Source organism: Nerophis lumbriciformis, linkage group LG01, assembly GCF_033978685.3.
Source record: "Nerophis lumbriciformis linkage group LG01, RoL_Nlum_v2.1, whole genome shotgun sequence".
Lineage (NCBI taxonomy): Eukaryota > Metazoa > Chordata > Actinopteri > Syngnathiformes > Syngnathidae > Nerophis > Nerophis lumbriciformis.
Window position 1 is genome coordinate 38,005,001 of NC_084548.2, and position 21,487 is coordinate 38,026,487.

The 21,487-nt window shown below is 45.3% G+C and overlaps 1 protein-coding gene across 1 annotated transcript in view; it reads right to left on the minus strand.

The window, feature by feature from the left end:
* Positions 1-2,242: 2,242 nt before the first annotated feature.
* The window catches only part of emilin3b (elastin microfibril interfacer 3b), a 47,552-nt gene continuing 28,307 nt past the window's right edge, over positions 2,243-21,487 (minus strand). The window contains exons 2-6 of the mRNA XM_061980747.1: positions 6,330-6,452; positions 5,277-5,563; positions 4,860-5,206; positions 4,441-4,788; positions 2,243-3,881 (exon numbers count right to left, since the gene is read on the minus strand). Of these exons, the coding sequence (XP_061836731.1) occupies positions 2,745-3,881; positions 4,441-4,788; positions 4,860-5,206; positions 5,277-5,563; positions 6,330-6,452 (2,242 nt within the window). The 3' untranslated portion in view covers positions 2,243-2,744. The remainder of the gene's footprint in view (positions 3,882-4,440; positions 4,789-4,859; positions 5,207-5,276; positions 5,564-6,329; positions 6,453-21,487) is intronic.

Genomic DNA, 21,487 nt, shown 5'->3' on the forward strand with positions numbered 1-21,487 from the left:
TTAGAATATTCAATTTCTGTGCCTTTAAATTTGGGACGTCCAGTTCCGGTTTTCAAGTTTTCAGGCCATCACTGATTGCAAAACGTTTTCAAAATTGCTTTTATTTAGAACAGGGGCCTCAAACTTATGGCCCACGGGCCATTTATTTTTGTAATTATGGCCTGCACACCCTGAAATACTTAAATATATTATGGCTATCTTGAATCCCACTCAAAATTATAACTACAATAATGGTGCAGACACAACATTTACAGCACAACAAACACATATTGGGCAACACAAAGAGCAACTTCCTGTAAGCAAGCCGAAGTGTCAGAGGGTCACTAACTGCTGGTGGAAGTACTGTAGTTAACACATTGAGTCACATGGTTAGAACGGGATTCTGAAGTAAATATTTTCTTTGGCCCAGCCTCACCCTAACTCTACCTTCAGCACTCCCCAGTTAAATTGAGTTTGGGACCCCTGATTTACATGTCTATTAGCATGGACTGCGTGGGTTCCCTCCGGGTACTCCGGCTTCCTCCCACTTCCAAAGACATGCACCTGGGGATAAGTTGATTGGCAACACTAAATTGGCCCTAGTGTGTGGATGTGAGTGTGAATGTTGTCTGTCTATCTGTGTTGGCCCTGCGATGAGGTGGCGACTTGTCCAGGGTGTACCCCGCCTTCCGCCCGATTGTAGCTGAGATAGGCTCCAGCGCCCCCCGCGACCCCAAAGGGAATAAGCGGTAGAAAATGGATGGATGGATGGATGGATGATCTCTAAAAATGGTTGCAACGCCTAAATAGTAAATGCACTGTTTCTGTAATACCTCTTAAAGCTGAGAGTTTACACTGACATGTTTTCTATTGGATCTCTTGTGAAATCCATTTTGATTTTAAAATAATTAGAAAAAGGCTCTCCAAATAATTCCGGACCAAACTGTATACTGTTCTGAAAATAAGCCATATTTACAGGAATACTCATTACTATTGGAGACCTCCCGATCCGAATCGTGGGATCCGATCAGACCAATAGGAGCCTTTTTTTTTAACTGAATGGGTTTTTACAACAGCTGTGTCCCAATGTACTCAGGAGGGCAAGGTTGTACTCACTTGAAAGATTCCTTCAAAATGTAAGCACGCTCATCTCTGAATTCCTTGATATAAGCACAAGCACATGCAGGAGGCACATGAATTCCAGCAGGGTCCGTACCATGAACCCTAAAAAGGATTGTGTTTACGTTAGTTACTCGGAAAAAAAACAACATTTTCCTTTCTCTAATCTATAATAACTGTCAGAGTAGCGAACTCAAAATCATATCAGATTTCAGGCCAGAAAATTGTATCGGAACATTCATATACAATATATGAATTATTGTGTTCTACAAACATATTTATAAATATATACTCTGTTTACTCTAATACTAATACATCATGCATATGCTATAGTGTTTAGCGTTAGTATTGACCCTTAATGAAAATACGAGACCTAGAAAATTACCAAATATTGAAACCTCAAAGCAAAATCAAATCTATAATGAACTCAATCATAAACTCAATATCTGCTCTGTTGCATAATTTTAGGCCTGGGGGTTATAAATACATTTGCAATGGACTGAATATTGTAACTACAGTCCACTCTGTGCTGCTCAATCACTATATGTCAATTTTATTCCAAATGTTCCTAAAATGCACAACGCTGGACACTTTGGGATACATTCAATTAGGGCTGCAACTATCGATTATTTAATTCATCGAGTAATACATCAATTAAGTGAGTAATCGGATAAAACACACTTTATAGCCTTAATGTCTATTTTTGGGATAATTGTTTGTATTTGCCATACCATTGATCCTTTCTTCTAATAAATGCACATGATCAACATTTAAATTTAACTTTTGACATGTGTGCATTAATAAGAAATAGAATCTACGTTCGTTGCCTCATGTGCGCTCTTGCAGTGGCCATATGAAAACTATGTCTGCGTATTCAAAGTTCCAGGTACTCCACGCGGTCCTGATTTTATCAATTTCCATGAGTTATACTCATTAAACGATTATTCGCAGCAACAGAATATAAGTCAAAGTTGTATTTTTTATTTTATTTTATCTCATTACATCTATTTAATTGAATAACCACTACAGTCCTAATTCAAACCAATTATTTTTTAAAGGATGGAGCCAGAAATTCTCTATTACCTGAAGTACACAGAAACAAACACACCAGCCATTGGAGAAATACATATTTTAACATGTGTACAGGCAGATGTTTACAAGCATGTAAATAGCACCACATTGAAATAACATACGGTTTCCTTATGAAGAATTGTCCACACAGAAAGTGTTTATTGTGCTTGTCAGCAAAAACCCGTAGCAATGTGTGTTAGTCCCAGGTCATTCATTCTTGCACAAACATATCTAATTCATAACAATACAGTCGCTTCATATAAGTTAAAAAGATGACAAATGTAGGGAGTGATACACAGCCATAGGTGTGTCTTTTAAATGTCTGTGTGTGTTTGTGTTTGTGTTTGTGTGCGTGTGTGTGTGTGTTTGTGTGCGATTGAGTGTGCCCTCCTCATTTGGCTGAACTACACAAACAGGACATCTGGAGGCACTGCGGTGGAGGGCTTATGGGAAATGGCTTTCACCGCTCCAATTAATTTGCATTTGTGCAGATGGAAATTGAAAGGAGGGGAAGCAAGCAGAAGACATCACTTGAGCCAATTGAAAAAGACACACAAGCCTCTTTTTTCAAGCTACTACTGGTCTCCTTTCCGGTTTGCTGCCTGCTTTGGCTCGCAGTCTTTGATTTCTCCTTTCAGTTCGGCAAGCTGCTCTGAATGGTCGGCCAGGGTGCCGTTCACCTGAGCCAGGTAAGAGTCTGAGTGTCTCTCAAGCTCTGCCCTGATCCTCTCCAGTTGCTCCGCCAGTTGCCCCAAATTGCTACACTGACCCTCTACGTGGCTCACCCTGCTATCCACGTCCATAACCTCCTTCTGAACTTCTCTAGTTGTGCTCCGGCAGCCCTGAAGCTCCCCACTGAGCTGTCTCTTTAAGGCCACAAGTTCCCCCTTTAGCTGGGCTAGATGCCGTTCCCCAGACCCCAGCAGAGAGGCTTGGTGGCCCACTATTTTGGTGATTCCTTGTACCTGATTGACCAGCTGGTGTTCCCGCTGTTCCCAGGTGGAATTGGCATGGCCAACCTCACTTGCAATAAAACTAATAGAATCCTTGAGGCCTTTGAGGGTGCGGTTGACGGAGTTGATGTTGACTTTCAGCAGGGTTATCTCACCATAGACCGAGTCACCAGCCGCCTCCTTGGCGATGCGGAAGAGCAGGTTCTGCAGTGTGTTGTTTAGATGATCCAACTGCTTGGAATGAGAGTCCAGGCGATTCGTCATCTTTTTCTCCATCTCCTCACACTGCTCTCCCACCACGCTCCCTCTGACATCCCCTGCTGGAGGAGTAGAAGGCGAGCAGGAGGAGGTGCAGAGAAGCTCCAGGTCTATGAGGCGTTTTTCAATGCCATCCAGATTTTCATCAAATCTCCTCCTCACAGACTCGATCTCAGTCTCCAGGGCCGGGACCGCCTGGCCCTCTAAGAGTGCCGGTACAGTGGCGTTGCTCAGCTCTTCAACAGCCACAAAAACCCTCTCCTCTAGGGTTTTCAACTTGCCGTCCAGCATGCTCCTGAAGCCATCAAGACCACCATGGAATCCATCCGTTCCACCTTCTGTAGAATTGAGACGACCCTCTATGTCTACCAATCGGGTCTCAATCAGCGTCTCCACGTGGATATTCTGCTCATTGAGGGATGACTGCAGCTGTCTCTGGGATTCTGTGAGACCTTTCACCGACTCCTCCAGTAGAAGAACACGCTGAGAGAGGCTGTTTACCTGCAATGATTGTCACAGAAACATAATAATGTAATAATTGTGCGGGAAAAATGTATTGATACAATCATCTTTCTTGGTGTTTTGGATGGTGTCATAGCATTGCCTTATGACATTGGTAAAGGACTATCCTTCATAAACATTGCTTTTTTTATTGCTTTCATTATTTTAGGGCAGGACTATTTAACTGGAAATTTCAGTTAAACAACTTGAAAGAGACTAACAACTTTGCAGCATATTCCTAAAAACAATGTCATGTAGACGATCTTTGACTAGCGTTTTGGCCGTAGGTCCTTCAAAAACAGGGCTTTTTTAAAATTATTTGGTAACGCTGACAAAATAAATGGACAAAAATCAAATCAAGGATGCTGGTTCTCAGGAATATACGAAATAAAAATGAAAGAAGAAGTCCATCCCCCCAGCCATTAGCTTTCTGGAAATGTGGCCTCCAAAACAGTTTATTTGACTAGCCCTGTTTTAAGGTATTTGATGTTTTCTGAAAATATACTATTACATTCAGTTTTTTCTTTACAAACTAAATCAAATGTGTTTTTGATAATACCTGTCCACAGCAGCTCTCTGTGAGTGTTAGGCCTTGTATCTGAGCCTGCAAGGAGCCCAACTCTGCTCTCAATCCAGTCTCTCTTCCATCAAGGGACTGCTGCATCTGTTCTTGGCCAACTATGTTCTCCCTGTGGCATTGTCTCTGCACTGCCCCAATCTTTTCTTCACAGTGGTTCTCCAGACGACTGAGCCGGCGCTCAAATCCATCCAAGATCTCTGCCTGAATGCCGGCCAGCCTGGCATCAAGGAGGTCATCCAGAAGCGCTGAGCCAGGGCTGGGAATGGGCCTTCCTCTTGTTCCTTCCAGTAGTCTCTTCAGCTGCCCATCATGGCCTAGAACCATTCCCTTTAAGAAATAGGTGAGGACAATATCAGATTGAGACATTTAATTATTTAGCACAACGGCATGCCACAAACCTGAATCTCCTCTAATATATGTGTCTTGGCCCGTAGCTCATCTTTCACTTCTGTCACCCTCCCTGCAAGGTCCCCAAATCTATTGAAGCTTTCTTCCCCTTCCAGTACAGCAGGATGCCCATCGGGGATCAACCCGTGTCCCACAGCTGAGTCAGGACCTCGTGGCGTGTAGGGAAGAACGGACACCAGGATCTTGTTGGTGTCTTCCCGAAGAGATGTACGCAGTCGCTCCTCCAGACCCGCCACCATCCCATTGAGAGTATCAAGACCCTGAGTGAGGCGCTGTAGGTCGTCCTCCATACGATCCAAACGTTCACCAGTCACACCGGAAATCCCAAATTTGTTCCCTGTTTAGAGCAAATTTCTGATGCTTAATCATATCACCGCATAATTACAACACACAGCTGGATGTCTCACCATTGTTTGGTTTCCCCACAGGCAGCTGTCCACTGGGTACTGGTCTGTGATCAGGCAGGCCGGGGTAAGGTTTTCCAGGCTCCAGCTGCGCTCCTCCAGGCCGGTGGTCAATTGGGACTCTTGGGCGGTGGGGGACACCCTTTATCTCAGGGCGATGTGGCAAAGCAGCTCCCATGTCAGGCCCATCATAGCAGTTCTCCCCAGAGAAGCCGGGGCAACATCTCCATTCCAGCTCAGTCACTGTTTTATAACCCACTTTGTATGTTGGTTTGTAGAACGTTCTGTACCTAAATAGAAAACATGTTCAGAGTTAGTTTTTTTTAAGTCATGTTGTTTCACACCACTAATTTGGTCTTTGTTTGAAATAATTAATACCAACAAGTCAGGAGATCTGACAGAGAGATGGGAAAGGCAGGACAGAGATAACAGGATGTATTTGTTCTCTGTGGGATTAAACACGGATTAGAGGGAGATTAGGGTTTAGTCTAAAGTGTAATGTAAATGACGAAGCATTAGGATTGAGGGATTGAACCTGGGTCATTATTGGATGTTAGTGTTATGTTTTTTTGAATTCAGATTTCCTTTTGATTGTTTAGGATCATCTCATCTCACACACACACACTGAATTGATTTATCTTTTGGGTGGGAGAAAATCTGCTCCTTTAATTTCCCTTGTGAGACACAGAATGTTATTACAAATGGGCCTTTGAAATTCAAATCAAAGAGTCACACAGTATGAAATCAAGCAGACATCTGCGCCAAAATGAATATACTTTAAGACAGTGACTCAGCTAATCATATATTGTATTAATACACAGGCAAACATGTCTCTCATCCGTCATATAATAAATAAATAAATAAATAAACCATAGTGCTCGTGATATTCGTTCTTTTGAAATTGAAACTTATTACGGTTTCCACTGCACTTCTCTGGATAAGTACATTTTAACACTAGAGGGCAGCATTGATGCTATAAAAACCTTTACATTTTACTGTGCATTTAAGATAATATTGGCGTACTGTATATTTGTGTTTATTAGTGTATGAACTTACATGACAACAGGACATTTCTGTCCCCAGATGCATTTAGTTGTGTATTCCGCCTTCACATATGTTGCAACTCCATCCTGCATGGTGCATGTGATATTTCTCTGGACCACGTAAGCACAGTGGTTTCTGCAGGGAAAAGAAAGGGAAATTAGAAGTTAATATTTTGCAGCACGGAGTCATCCAAAGGCCTTTGGGTGTCCAGCTGCATGTCATGACAATATTTCTTGCTGTCATATTCATAATGTTAAAATGAAACATTTGTAAATTTTCCAGTATTGTCTCTTCCACCTGGACTTCATTTTGGTGTTGCTCAGTGACAGGAAAAGTGGAGAGTATGATGAGGGATACACTTACCAATCCATGGATACTTGAACTTTAAAAATTTACTGGGATTTCACAGCATTTAACAATATTTATTCACAGTAAATTTACTGACACAACTAATGACAATAAAAATTAGGATACCCTTATATTTCACAGCAACTAAATGTTATTTTACTGGAAACTAATGTAATCATAGTCCTCTGTAATATCACAACACCCATCCATCCATCCATTTTCTACCGCTTGTCCCATTCGGGCCTAACTCAGCTGCATTCGGGCGGCATTACTGTAAATTCACACTGATTTGTCCCTTAAGCGGTTCCGTGGACTACGTTGCACACTCTTGTACAGTAGGTGGCAGTATGCTGTTCAAATGAGAGCAAAAGATTAAAACAATACATTTACAATTTACAGTTACAAAATATAGTTTTAACTTTTTGGAGCTTGTTTCCACCACAAAAAAAACAACCCCAATGGTAAGTCATAATTATGAGATACAAAGTCGAAGTTATGGGATAAAAAAGTAAAAATTATGAAATAAAAAGTCATGGTTATGAGATCCATCCATCCATTTTTCTACCCCTTGTCCCTTACACACACACACACACACACACACACACACACACACACACACACACACACACACACACACACACACACACACACACACACACACACACACACACACACACACACACACATTTAAACGCAGGGCCAACACAGATAGACAGACAGCATTCACACTCACATTCACACACTAGGGCCAATTTAGTGTTGTCAATCAACCTATCCCCAGGTGCATGTAAAAAGACCTAATCATGAAATAGAAAGTCAAAATTATGAGAAAAAAATACTGTTTTTATCTCATGATTAAGATTTTTAATCTCATAGTTTCAAATCTTTATCCATAAGTTTTCACTTTTTTTCTAATAATTTTTCACTTTTTGAGATCCATCCATCCATTTTTCTACCCCTTGTCCCTTACACACACACACACACACACACACACACACACACACACACACACACACACACACACACACACACACACACACACACACACACACACCGACACACATTTAATCACAGGGCCAACACAGATAGACAGACAACATTCACACTCACATTCACACACTAGGGCCAATTAAGTGTTGCCAATCAACCTATCCCCAGGTGCATGTAAAAAGACCTAATCATGAAATAGAAAGTCAAAATTATGAGAAAAAAATATTGTTTTTATCTCATGATTAAGATTTTTAATCTCATAGTTTCAAATCTTTATCCATAATGTTTCACACTTTTTCTAATAATTTGTCCCTTTTTATCTCAAATATATTGTTTTTTTTTTTTATCTCATATTTAAATGTATCCCGTAACTATGACTCTTTATGTCATAATTTCACATTTGTTATCTCATAATTATGTTTTTTTATTTTTTAACTGTGAAATCACAACTCTGGTGTTACGGTAAATTACTGTAAAGATTTTTCACATTTGATTACTATGCAATTTACTGTGAAAGTAATGCAATTATTAGCTAGAAATTGGTTGAACATTTACAATGAAAATCACACATTGGTTGTCATTTTGTAGATAGGTGGTGGTAAGAAACGTTATCCAGCGTACTTTTCAGTATGCGAGCACATTTGCTAACCGCCTTTTCATCCGTCTAAATAATGCAGTTCTACATTGTTTGACATTTGAAATACATTCGAAATGCTTTTAGGTATAGCAATCTACTGTTGCAAATGGTACACCAATGGTAGAGGATATAAATGGTGTCTATACAAGACCAGAAACGGACACATATTCACTTTAGTGTGTAATCACAATTTGAAGTACTTAAATTGTTTTCCTGTCATGCTGGAGTTGAACCTTCTCCTGTATCATTGCCAATAGGCCAACTGCAAAGACAGGAAATGATGATCTGCACTCTTTGGACTCACACGTGAACCGTTGCTCTCACTCAGAGGGGACTATTTAACAACACATGCAGCCATTATTGTTGCTCTGCAGCTGTTCCAGACAAATCCAAATGTTTGGAGGAGCAGGGAGGAACACGGTGAGTGCCAAGTTAGCGGGTTAAGAGGGTTGAACAGATCAGACGGCCTTTAAGAAACTGTGAGAATGTGTTGTCAGCTGATCACTGACTGTGCTGACAAGGTTTCTGTGTCCCCTCATCGCCTCATAAGCAAGGGAAAAGAGCAGCAACCTGCTGCCAGGTCATGCATTGTTTGCCAAGCTGTGGTTACGGTCTGTGCTTATGTGCCTCGTGGGAAATCTTGAAACGATGCAAAATTATTTTGAATTTAGAATTTGTATAAAAAATGCAAACGTCCACTGACCTCCAAAAGGTGCAATATCGAAACAAAAACGTACATTTTCTGATGTTTTTGAGACTGTTGAAATTAGAGATGTCCGATAATGGCTTTTTTGCCGATATTCCGATATTGTCCAACTCTTAATTACCGATTCCGATATCAACCGATACCGATATATACAGTCGTGGAATTAACACATTATTATGCCTAATTTTGTTGTGATGCCCAATGTAACAAGGTTTTCCAAAATAAATCAACTCAAGTTATGGAAAAAAATGCTAACAATGCACTGCCATATTTATTATTGAAGTCACAAAGTGCATTATTTTTTTTAACATGCCTCAAAACAGCAACTTGGAATTTGAGACATGCTCTCCCTGAGAGAGAATGAGGAGGTTGAGGTGGGTGGGGTTGAGGTGGGGCGGGGTTTTGGGTAGCGGGGGTGTATGTTGTAGCGTCCCGGAAGAGTTAGTGCTGCAAGGGGTTCTGGGTATTTGTTCAGTTGTGTTTATGTTGTGTTACGGTGCGAATGTTCTCCCGAAATGTGTTTGTCATTCTTGTTTGGTGTGGGTTCACAGTGTGGCGCATATTTGTAACAGTGTTAAAGTTGTTTATACGGCCACCCTCAGTGTGACATGTATGGCTGTTGACCAAGTATGTGTAGCATTCACTTGTGTGTGTGAAAAGCCGTAGGTATTATGTGATTGGGCCGGCACGCAAAGGCAGAGCCTTTAAGGTTTATTGGCGCTCTGTATATGTCCCTATGTCCGTGTACCACTCCGTACAGCTGCGTTTTAAAAAGTCATACATTTTACTTTTTGAAACCGATACCGATATTTTCCGAGATTACATTTTAAAGCATTTATCGGCCGATAATATCAGCAGCCCGATATTATCGGACATCTCTAGTTGAAATGTATCAATGCTCACACACTCGGTGGTGCTACCATACCTGTAGGCTATATACTGTATACATAGGCGCCGATCCCGTGGGTGCTTCGGGGGCCCGAGCACCCACAGACAATGCTGAGCACCCACGTGGGGTTGATGGCAACTTTAAATTTTTAAAATAATTTTTGAAAAATCAATCTTGTTGTAACTCATTTTGTGGCAAGTTTGGTCCATTTTACAAAATAATAAAGCCACAAATCATATGAGATATTAACTTCGCTGAACATCTTTATTTTTTTTAATACACACACATCGAGCACCCACTGGCAGAAATGTAGATCGGCGCCAATGACTGTATATGTGTACATTTATATGTATACATGTATATATTTACATGTGTACATGTATACATTTATATGTGTACATGTATATATTTACAATTCCCTAAGGGGATGAACTCCAATCAATTCCTCTGCTAAACATGATTTATTGGGACAACATTTGGAGCTTTTTCTCCCTAAATTAATAAAACCCTGTCTTTATATTTCAACACCTGAAACGTCTGGCGTCAATAATCTTGTGCAAGGTCGCATTTGTTGCAACGCGTCGTTGAATGTAAGCCGTACAATAAATGGAATAATATCTGTATGAATTGTAAACAAATGGCTCGGATTTCTATGTGAATGGATCCACAGTAATAATAAGCTTTGTGCACTGAAGCCCGGGCAAACTATGAAAAAAACTGCGACTTATAGTCCGAAAAATACGGTAAACACACCAAGGCATTACACGTACTACTGTATGAGTCGGGGGAACCTCTATTTATTGCAAAATCTGGGAGCAGGGTTCCCCCGGGGCTAAAGTTAAAGTTAAAAGTTAAAGTACCACTGATTGTCACACACTAGGTGTGGCGAAATTACTCTCTGCATTTGACCCATCACCCTTGATCACCCCCTGGGAGGTGAGGGGAGCAGTGGGCAGCAGCAGTGGCCGCGCCCGGGAATCATTTTTGGTGATTTAACCCCCAATTCCAACCCTTAATGCTGAGTGCCAAGCAGGGAGGTAATGGGTCCCATTTTTATAGTCTTTGGTACGACTCGGCCGGGGTTTGAACTCACGACCTACCGATCTCAGGGCGGACACTCTAACCACTAGTCCACTGAGTAGGTAAATTGAGGCCCAAAGCAGAATTTTATTTTGAAGCCACACCTCATCACAACATTTTACATCATTGACTTTCATTCATTCATTTTCATTTTTAATGCGCGTATTCAGGCAAAACAGAGGCCCCTATGCATGGTGGAGCCCTGCGCACAGCACATAATCTGCATCTAGGGAGGGGCGGCCTCATGTGGGAGTCCTTATCTGTGTGTTTTCATCCATCCATCAATGGCTTTTGGCTCTGTGGGTGGTCATTTATTATGTATTGAGTTCTTACTTTCACATTTTAAACAGGAGCTTTTCACCTCATATCCCAACACACACTTTATTGCAGGAAGTAACAAGTAACTCATAAAGCGTGTTTGCTGCAACTTTGTTTTGTCTGCTTGACTGATGGTGCTGGGAGAAAAGATGACTTTCTAATCCAGAGTGATCTAAGATTAGACATACAGTACACCAGGAGAGATAAGAGCTATTATCATCTGTGAGTTATTTTCACACTGGAGCTCAAAACCAATATAGCTCAAGAAGACTGCTGTTAAAAAGTGTATGTGATGTTTGCTTTTGTGCTCACGGCTGACAGATGGGAACTGGTGGTCACACACGATTAAACAGTAGGTGTCAAAGCAAAGGCACAACGGACCTTACATTTATCAGAGTGGGAGGGGGGAATAATGTCAGTGGAGAAAGAAGCCGCCAATTCGCCCGATGAATCCTGAAAATAACTGCTGTTGTATGGAAATGACCGGATATATTTTCCTCATATGCATTTAGGCAAAAGTGACTGAAACCACTAGTTTGCTTTACTAACCCTTTATGATAAAGTCTGTCTGTCACATTCTAGAAAAATCCATCTTTTTTTTACCACTTATCCTTTTTAGGGTCGCGGAGGCTCAGTTGCTCAAGCCAGAAAAAAGGGCACCCATTGTGAAAACATTTCATAAAATTATTATTATTATTAAAATTACAGCAGGATGTTTTCAATGTATATAGCAGGGCCATCCATCCATCCATCTTCTTTCGCTTATCCGAGGTCGGGTCGCGGGGGCAGCAGCCTAAGCAGGGAAGCCCAGACTTCCCTCTCCCCAGCCACTTCGTCCAGCTCCTCCCGGGGGATCCCGAGGCGTTCCCAGGCCAGCCGGGAGACATAGTCTTCCCAACGTGTCCTGGGTCTTCCCCGTGGCCTCCTACCGGTCGGACGTGCCCTAAACACCTCCCGAGGGAGGCAATCGGGTGGCATCCTGACCAGATGCCCGAACCACCTCATCTGGCTCCTCTCGATGTGGAGGAGCAGCGGCTTTACTTTGAGCTCCCCCCGAATGACAGAGCTTCTCACCCTATCTCTAAGGGAGAGCCCTGCCACCCGGCGGAGGAAACTCATTTCGGCCGCTTGTACCCGTGATCTTGTCCTTTCGATCATAACCCAAAGCTCATGACCATAGGTGAGGATGGGAACGTAGATCGACCGGTAAATTGAGAGCTTTGCCTTCCGGCTCAGCTCCTTCTTCACCACAACGGATCGATACAGCGTCCGCATTACAGAAGATGCCGCACCGATCCGCCTGTCGATCTCACGATCCACTCTTCCCTCACTCGTGAACAAGACTCCGAGGTACTTGAACTCCTCCACTTGGGGCAGGGTCTCCTCCCCAACCCGAAGATGGCATTCCACCCTTTTCCGGGCGAGAACCATGGACTCGGACTTGGAGGTGCTGATTCTCATCCCAGTCGCTTCACACTCGGCTGTGAACCGACCCAGCGAGAGCTGAAGATCCTGGCCAGATGAAGCCATCAGGACCACATCATCTGCAAAAAGTAGAGACCTAATCCTGCAGCCACCAAACCGGAACCCTTCAACGCCTTGACTGCGCATAGAAATTCTGTCCATAAAAGTTATGAACAGAATGGGTGACAAAGGGCAGCCTTGGCGGAGTCCAACCCTCACTGGAAACGTGTCCGACTTACTGCCGGCAATGCGGACCAAGCTCTGACACTGATCATACAGGGAGCGGACCGCCAAAATCAGACAGTCCGATACCCCATACTCTCTGAGCACTCCCTACAGGACTTCCCGAGGGACACGGTCAAATGCCTTCTCCAAGTCCACAAAGCACATGTAGACTGGTTGGGCAAACTCCCATGCACCCTCAAGGACCCTGCCGAGAGTATAGAGCTGGTCCACAGTTCCACGACAAGGACGAAAACCACACTGTTCCTCCTGAATCCGAGGTTCGACTATCCGGCGTAGCCTCCTCTCCAGTACACCTGAATAGACCTTACCGGGAAGGCTGAGGAGTGTGATCCCACGATAGTTAGAACACACCCTCCGGTTCCCCTTCTTAAAGAGAGGAACCACCACCCCGGTCTGCCAATCCAGAGGTACCGCCCCCGATGTCCACGCGATGCTGCAGAGTCTTGTCAACCAAGACAGCCCCACAGCATCCAGAGCCCTAAGGAACTCCGGGCGGGTCTCATCCACCCCCGGGGCCTTGCCACCGAGGAGCTTTTTAACTACCTCAGCAACCTCATCCCCAGAAATAGAAGAGCCCACCACAGATTCCCCAGGCACTGCTTCCTCATAGGAAGACGTGTTGGTGGGATTGAGGAGGTTTTCGAAGTATTCCCTCCACCGATCCACAACATCCGCAGTCGAGGTCAGCAGAACACCATCCTCACCATACACGGTGTTGATAGTGCACTGCTTCCCCTTCCTGAGGCGACGGATGGTGGTCCAGAATCGCTTCGAAGCCGTCCGGAAGTCGTTTTCCATGGCTTCCCCGAACTCCTCCCATGTCCGAGTTTTTGCCTCCACAACCGCCAAAGCGCACACTGCTTGGCCTGTCGGTACCTGTCCGCTGCCTCAGGAGTCCTATGAGCCAATAGAACCCGATAGGACTCCTTCTTCAGCTTGACGGCATCCCTCACCGCCGGTGTCCACCAACGGGTTCTAGGATTACCGCCACGACAGGCACCAACTACCTTGCGGCCACAGCTCCAATCAGCTGCCTCGACAATAGAGGCGCGGAACATGGTCCACTCGGACTCAATGTCCAGCACCTCCCTCGTGACATGTTCAAAGTTCTTCCGGAGGTGGGAATTGAAACTCTCTCTGACAGGAGACTCTGCCAGACGTTCCCAGCAAACCCTCACAATGCATTTGGGCCTGCCAGGTCTGTCCGGCATCCTCCCCCACCATCGCAGCCAACTCACCACCAGGTGGTGATCGGTAGAAAGCTCCGCCCCTCTCTTCACCCGAGTGTCCAAAACATGAGGCCGCAAATCCGATGACACAACTACAAAGTCGATCATGGAACTGCGGCCTAGGGTGTCCTGGTGCCAAGTGCACATATGGACACCCTTATGTTCGAACATGGTGTTCATTATGGACAATCTGTGACGGGCACAAAAGTCCAATAACAAAACACCACTCGGGTTCAGATCCGGGCGGCCATTCTTCCCAATCACGCCTCTCCAGGTTTCACTGTCGCTGCCAACATGAGCATTGAAGTCCCCCAGTAGAACGAGGGAATCACCCGGGGGAGCACTCTCAAGTACTCCCTCGAGCGAATCCAAAAAGGGTGGGTACTCTGAACTGCCGTTTGGCGCGTAAGCGCAAACCACAGTCAGGACCCGTCCCCCCACCCGAAGGCGGAGGGAAGCTACCCTCTCGTCCACCGGGTTGAACTCCAACGTGCAGGCTCTGAGCCGGGGGGAAACAAGAATTGTCACCCCAGCCCGTCGCCTCTCATTGCCGGCAACGCCAGAGTGGAAGGGAGTCCATCCCCTCTCGAGAGAACTGGTTCCAGAGCCCTTGCTGTGCGTCGAAGTGAGTCCAACTATATCTAGCCGGAACTTCTCGACCTCGCGGACTAGCTCAGGCACCGTACGCCCCAGCGAGGTGACGTTCCACGTCCCAAGAGCTAGCTTCTATAGCCGAGGATCGGACCGCCAAGTGCCCTGCCCTCGGCTTCCGCCCAGCTCACACTGCACCCGACCTCTATGGCCCCTGCTTTGGGTGGTGAGCCCATTGGAGGGGGGACCCACGTTGCCTCTTCGGGCTGTGCCCGGCCGGGCCCCATGTGGACAGGCCCGGCCACCAGGCAGGGCTACTCAACTAAATTGCTTTGGGGGCTGTCACGCCAAATTTTTATAGTTTATAAAACTGTAGAATTGAAGACATTATCTGTAAATAAACAATCTGCCTGTTATTTTAAGTAATATGCCAGTAATGACAAACTATGTATATATATACCGGTATATATATATATATTTTTTTTTACAGAAAAATACCAAATTAATTATACATAGTATTTTCTGTTTTCTTAAATTACTTTCAAATTCATGTACAATTACAGTAATTATCTTTCATTAAATATGAAGCTTGTTATATAAAAGTCTATGTCCATACTAACAATCTAACACAGGGGTGTCAAACTCAAATACAGAGTGGGCCAAAATTTAAAACTGAACAAAGCCACGGGCCAATGTTGAACAAATTAACCTTTTAATAGGGACCCAAACAAGTTTTGCATTGAATATTGAACAAGCAAGGCTTATATAACTTTATAGTGACATGCAAAATCGAGTTTCAAATAAATAATAATAATAATTAAAAAATATCAATGGCATATCAAATACAATTTAAATAAAAATTGAATGCCTCTTTTCACCCCCGCTACCACCAAACTTCCCACCACACACACACACCTTGTAGCGTCCCGGAAAAGTTAGTGCTGCAAAGGGTTCTTGGTATTTGTTTTGTTGTGTTTATGTTGTGTTACGGTGCGGATGTTCTCCCGAAATGTGTTTGTCATTCTTGTTTGGTGTGGATTCACAGTGTGGCGTATATTTCTAACAGTGTTAAAGTTTTTTATTCGGCTACCCTCAGTGTAACCTGTATCGCTGTTGATGAAGTATGCGTTGCATTCAATTGTGTGTGCGTGCTGAAGCCGCACATGTTATGTGACTGGGCCAGCACTCGTTGGACTGACTGAAAAGCAGACGTGACGATTTTCGGGAGGGGCGCTGAAGTTTGGAAGACTTTTGGGAGGGTTGGCAAGTATTAGAATTAGCGGTGAATGCGGTGTTACCGCGGCACCTACGCAATATATAATCGGCAGGCCAGCTTTAGTATTAATTAGATATCGCCTCAAGGGCCAAGTGAAATTACACGGCGGGCCAAATTTGGCCCGCGGGCCAGAGTTTGACACCCATGCTGTAGAATAAAGGTATTTTTCTGCAGAACTGTTTGCATCGTCACTTTATTAAAGGTGGTTGATCTTAACAATTCAGAAAAAAATCTGTAAAATAATGGTATTTTTCTGTGGTACTCATTGTCACTTCATTAAAGGTGTTTGATTGTAATCATTTGGAAAAACTCTGTAGAATAAAGGTATTTTTCTGCAGAACTGTTTGCATCGTCACTTTATTAAAGGTGGTTGATCTTAATAATTTCGTAAAAATCTGTAAAATTACGATATTTTTCCGCAAAACGTTTCATGAAAATATAATGTTTTTGATCATTATTTGGTTTACAATGTTTTACTTTAATTTTATCGTTTTCGTTTGGCAGCCGTAGCTGCCAGTAGATGACCGTTTATTTACAGAATTTTTTTTTACAGTGTAACGTAAGACCCTTAAGAACTTAGAGAGATTTGTGATGATAATGAAAACGCCTTACTGTTTTCCCTTTTACGAGGAATATTCTCACAAATTGAAATGCAAATGTTGACACGTATGCCCTTCTCCCTTCATTAAACATGGCAAACGTCAAGATACAGCTGGACTTGGCTTTAAGTTGTTTTTGTAGTTTGTTTCGGAAACGTCGGACTAGTAGCGACATCATGTTTTCAGTGGCGCTAATGTCAAAGTTAATTTAACAGCGAACAACGTCGGAGGATTCCACCAACATGGTTGTTAATTGTCTGTCTGATGCTGCGTCAGCGCGGCATGAGGAGGGGGGACGTGAGCGCCGTCGAACAGTTTAGGGAAGAATTCTCACAAGAACTTAAATGTATGGCCTTTCAGATATTAAAACTTATTTGGGGGTTATTGATGACAGATAAGATGTTAACTCTTAATGAAAGAGAAAAAAGGTCTTCAGCAGAAATGACACTTTTCTTATGCAGAATAATAGAGCACCACTAGGGGTCTCTGTGTGCACATGTCTGCTTTTCAGTTCTGATAAAACTGCTAATGTCTCCCAGACCTTCTCTTTTACCAAGACACATCCACTTTTTGGGACCAAAAATGATTTTCCTTCTTTTTGTACCTCAACTGTCATGTTTTCTGTTCCTCCTTCATTGTGCGCATGGCTGTTGCAATCTACCATGCATGTCAGTCAGCAGCACCACTGATTGGTAGTGATGTCACTCACTGAGTGTGCGTGTCAATCATTACATGCAATTGTTTTGTTCTTGAATTGAAATTATTACATTATTTTCCCAAAAATCATCTTCTAAAAGAGCAGAACAGGTGGACTAAACATTCAACAGGACTGACTTTGTAATTATGTTTTCTTCAGCCATGAAAATAGAATGTTTCGATTGTTTATTGTTTGTTTCAGTAAAGTTGAACATCCAAATTATGGAAGAAGCCACAGTTTTGTTAACATGTTAAGATCACAGCGACAAACACAGCCAGTCACGGTCTCATGGATTCATCAACTCTTTCTCCTGAGTCAAAACCAAAATATAATAGCAGGCTCAGGAGGTGTATCGCAAAAAAGAGCTTACAAAATATGGGATGAAAAGACTAGATTTTCCATCCATCCATCCATCCATCTTCTTCCGCTTATCCGAGGTCGGGTCGCGGGGGCAGCAGCCTAAGCAGGGAAGCCCAGACTTTCCTCTCCCCAGCCACTTCGTCCAACTCCTCCCGGGGGATCCCGAGGCGTTCCCAGGCCAGCCGGGAGACATAGTCTTCCCAACGTGTCCTGGGTCTTCCTCGTGGCCTCCTACCGGTCGGACATGCCCTAAACACCTCCTTAGGGAGGCGCTCGGGTGGCATCCTGACCAGATGCCCGAACCACCTCATCTGGCTCCTCTCGATGTGGAGGAGCAGCGGCTTTACTTTGAGCTCCCCCCGGATGGCAGAGCATCTCACCCTATCTCTAAGGGAGAGCCCCGCCACCCGGCGGAGGAAACTCATTTCGGCCGCTTGTACCCGTGATCCTGTCCTTTCTGTCATAACCCAAAGCTCATGACCATAAGTGAGGATGGGAACGTAGATCGACCGGTAAATTGAGAGCTTTGCCTTCCGGCTCAGCTCCTTCTTCACCACAACGGATCGATACAGCGTCCGCATTACTGAAGACGCCGCACCGATCCGCCTGTCGATCTCACCATCCACTCTTCCCTCACTCGTGAACAAGACTCCGAGGTACTTGAACTCCTCCACTTGGGGCAAGATCTCCTCCCCAACCCGGAGATGGCACTCCACCCTTTTCCGGGCGAGAACCATGGACTCGGACTTGGAGGTGCTGATTCTCATCCCAGTCGCTTCACACTCGGCTGCGAACCGATCCAGTGAGAGCTGAAGATCCTGGCCAGATGAAGCCATCAGGACCAAATCATCTGCAAAAAGCAGAGACCTAATCCTGCAGCCACCAAACCGGAACCCCTCAACGCCTTGACTGCGCCTAGAAATTCTGTCCATAAAAGTTATGAACAGAATCGGTGACAAAGGGCAGCCTTGGCGGAGTCCAACCCTCACCGGAAACGTGTCCGACTTACTGCCGGCAATGCGAACCAAGCTCTGACACTGATCATACAGGGAGCGGACCGCCACAATCAGACAGTCCGAAACCCCATACTCTCTGAGCACTCCCCACAGGACTTCCCGAGGGACACGGTCGAATGCCTTCTCCAAGTCCACAAAGCACATGTAGACTGGTTGGGCAAACTCCCATGCACCCTCAAGGACCCTGCCGAGAGTATAGAGCTGGTCCACAGTTCCACGACCAGGACGAAAACCACACTGTTCCTCCTGAATCCGAGGTTCGACTATCCGGCGTAGCCTCCTCTCCAGTACACCTGAATAGACCTTACCAGGAAGGCTGAGGAGTGTGATCCCACGATAGTTAGAACACACCCTCCGGTTCCCCTTTTTAAAGAGAGGAACCACCACCCCGGTCTGCCAATCCAGAGGTACTGCCCCCGATGTCCACGCGATGCTGCAGAGTCTTGTCAACCAAGACAGCCCTACAGCATCCAGAGCCTTAAGGAACTCCGGGCGGTTCTCATCCACCCCCGGGGCCTTGCCACCGAGGAGCTTTTTAACTACCTCAGCAACCTCAGCCCCAGAAATAGGAGAGCCCACCACAGATTCCCCAGGCACTGCTTCCTCATAGGAAGACGTGTTGGTGGGATTGAGGAGGTCTTCGAAGTATTCCCTCCACCGATCCACAACTTCCGCAGTCGAGGTCAGCAGAACACCATCCGCACCATACACGGTGTTGGTAGTGCACTGCTTCCCCTTCCTGAGGCGGCGGATGGTGGTCCAGAATCGCTTCGAAGCCGTCCGGAAGTCGTTTTCCATGGCTTCCCCGAACTCCTCCTATGTCCGAGTTTTTGCTTCCGCGACCGCTGAAGCCGCACACCGCTTGGCCTGTCGGTACCTGTCCGCTGCCTCAGGAGTCCCATGAGCCAAAAGAACCCGATAGGACTCCTTCTTCAGCTTGACGGCATCCCTCACCGCCGGTGTCCACCAACGGGTTCTAGGATTACCGCCACGACAGGCACCAACTACCTTGCGGCCACAGCTCCAATCAGCCGCCTCGACAATAGAGGCGCGGAACATGGTCCATTCGGACTCAATGTCCAGCACCTCCCTCGTGACATGTTCAAAGTTCTTCCGGAGGTGGGAATTGAAACTCTCTCTGACAGGAGACTCTGCCAGACGTTCCCAGCAAACCCTCACAATGCGTTTGGGCCTGCCAGGTCTGTCCGGCATCCTCCCCCACCATCGCAGCCAACTCACCACCAGGTGGTGATCGGTAGAAAGCTCCGCCCCTCTCTTCACCCGAGTGTCCAAAACATGAGGCCGCAAATCCGATGACACAACTACAAAGTCGATCATAGAACTGCGGCCTAGGGTGTCCTGGTGCCAAGTGCACATATGGGCACCCTTATGCTTGAACATGGTGTTCGACAATCCGTGACGGGCACAAAAGTCCAATAACAAAACACCACTTGGGTTCAGATCCGGGCGGCCATTCTTCCCAATCACGCCTCTCCAGGTTTCACTGTCGTTGCCAATATGAGCGTTGAAGTCCCCCAGTAGAACGAGGGAATCACCCGGGGGAGCACTCTCAAGTACTCCCTCGAGTGAATCCAAAAAGGGTGGGTACTCTGAGCTGCTGTTTGGCGCGTAAGCGCAAACAACAGTCAGGACCCTTCCCCCCACCCGAAGGCGGAGGGAAGCTACCCTCTCGTCCACCGGGTTGAACTCCAACATGCAGGCTCTGAGCCGGGGGGCAACAAGAATTGCCACCCCAGCCCGTCGCCTCTCACTGCTGGCAACGCCAGAGTGGAAGAGAGTCCAGCCCCTCTCGAGAGAACTGGTTTCAGAGCCCTTTCTGTGCGTCGAGGTGAGTCCGACTATATCCAACCGGAACTTCTCTACCTCGCGCACTAGCTCAGGCTCCTTCCCCCCCAGCGAGGTGACGTTCCACGTCCCAAGAGATAGCTTCTGTAGCCGAGGATCGGACCGCCAAGTGCCCTGCCTTCGGCTACCGCCCAGCTCACATTGCACCCGACCTCTATGGCCCCTGCTATGGGTGGTGAGCCCATTGGAGGGGGGACCCACGTTGCCTCTTCGGGCTGTGCCCGGCCGGGCCCCATGGGGACAGGCCCGGCCACCAGGCGCTTGCCATCGTGCCCCAACTCCGGGCCTGGCTCCGGAGGGGGGCCCCGGTGACCCGCGTCCGGGCGAGGGAAATCTGAGTCTCGGTTCTTGCATTTCCATAGAAGTCTTTGAGCTGCTCTTTATCTGATCCCTCACCTAGGACCTGTTTGTCTTGGGAGACCCTACCAGGGGGCATGGAAGCTCCGGACAACATAGCTCCTAGGATCATTGGGACACGCAAACTCCTCTACCACGTTAAGGTGGCAGCTCAGAGAGGAGCTTACAAAATATGGGATGAAAAGACTAGATTTTAGGAAGAAAAATAAAATAATATTGTCAATTATCTGTCAATGCAGCTAGTTAATTTTAATAAATAAGACATCCTAAAATAAGAATTGTATATGTAGAAATTATCAAGACTTTTAAGATACAAGTAAGTATTTTATTCTGACAACAAACATTATTAATTTTGCAATTCTTAAAATAAACATTTTTGTGATGTTACATAATCTTTAAACAAGATTTTCTCTGTGGGGTAAACCAAAATACTGTATTTTATGAACTATAAGCCGCTACTTTACAATAAGCCACAGCCAAGGTTTCTCATTGTAGCCCATT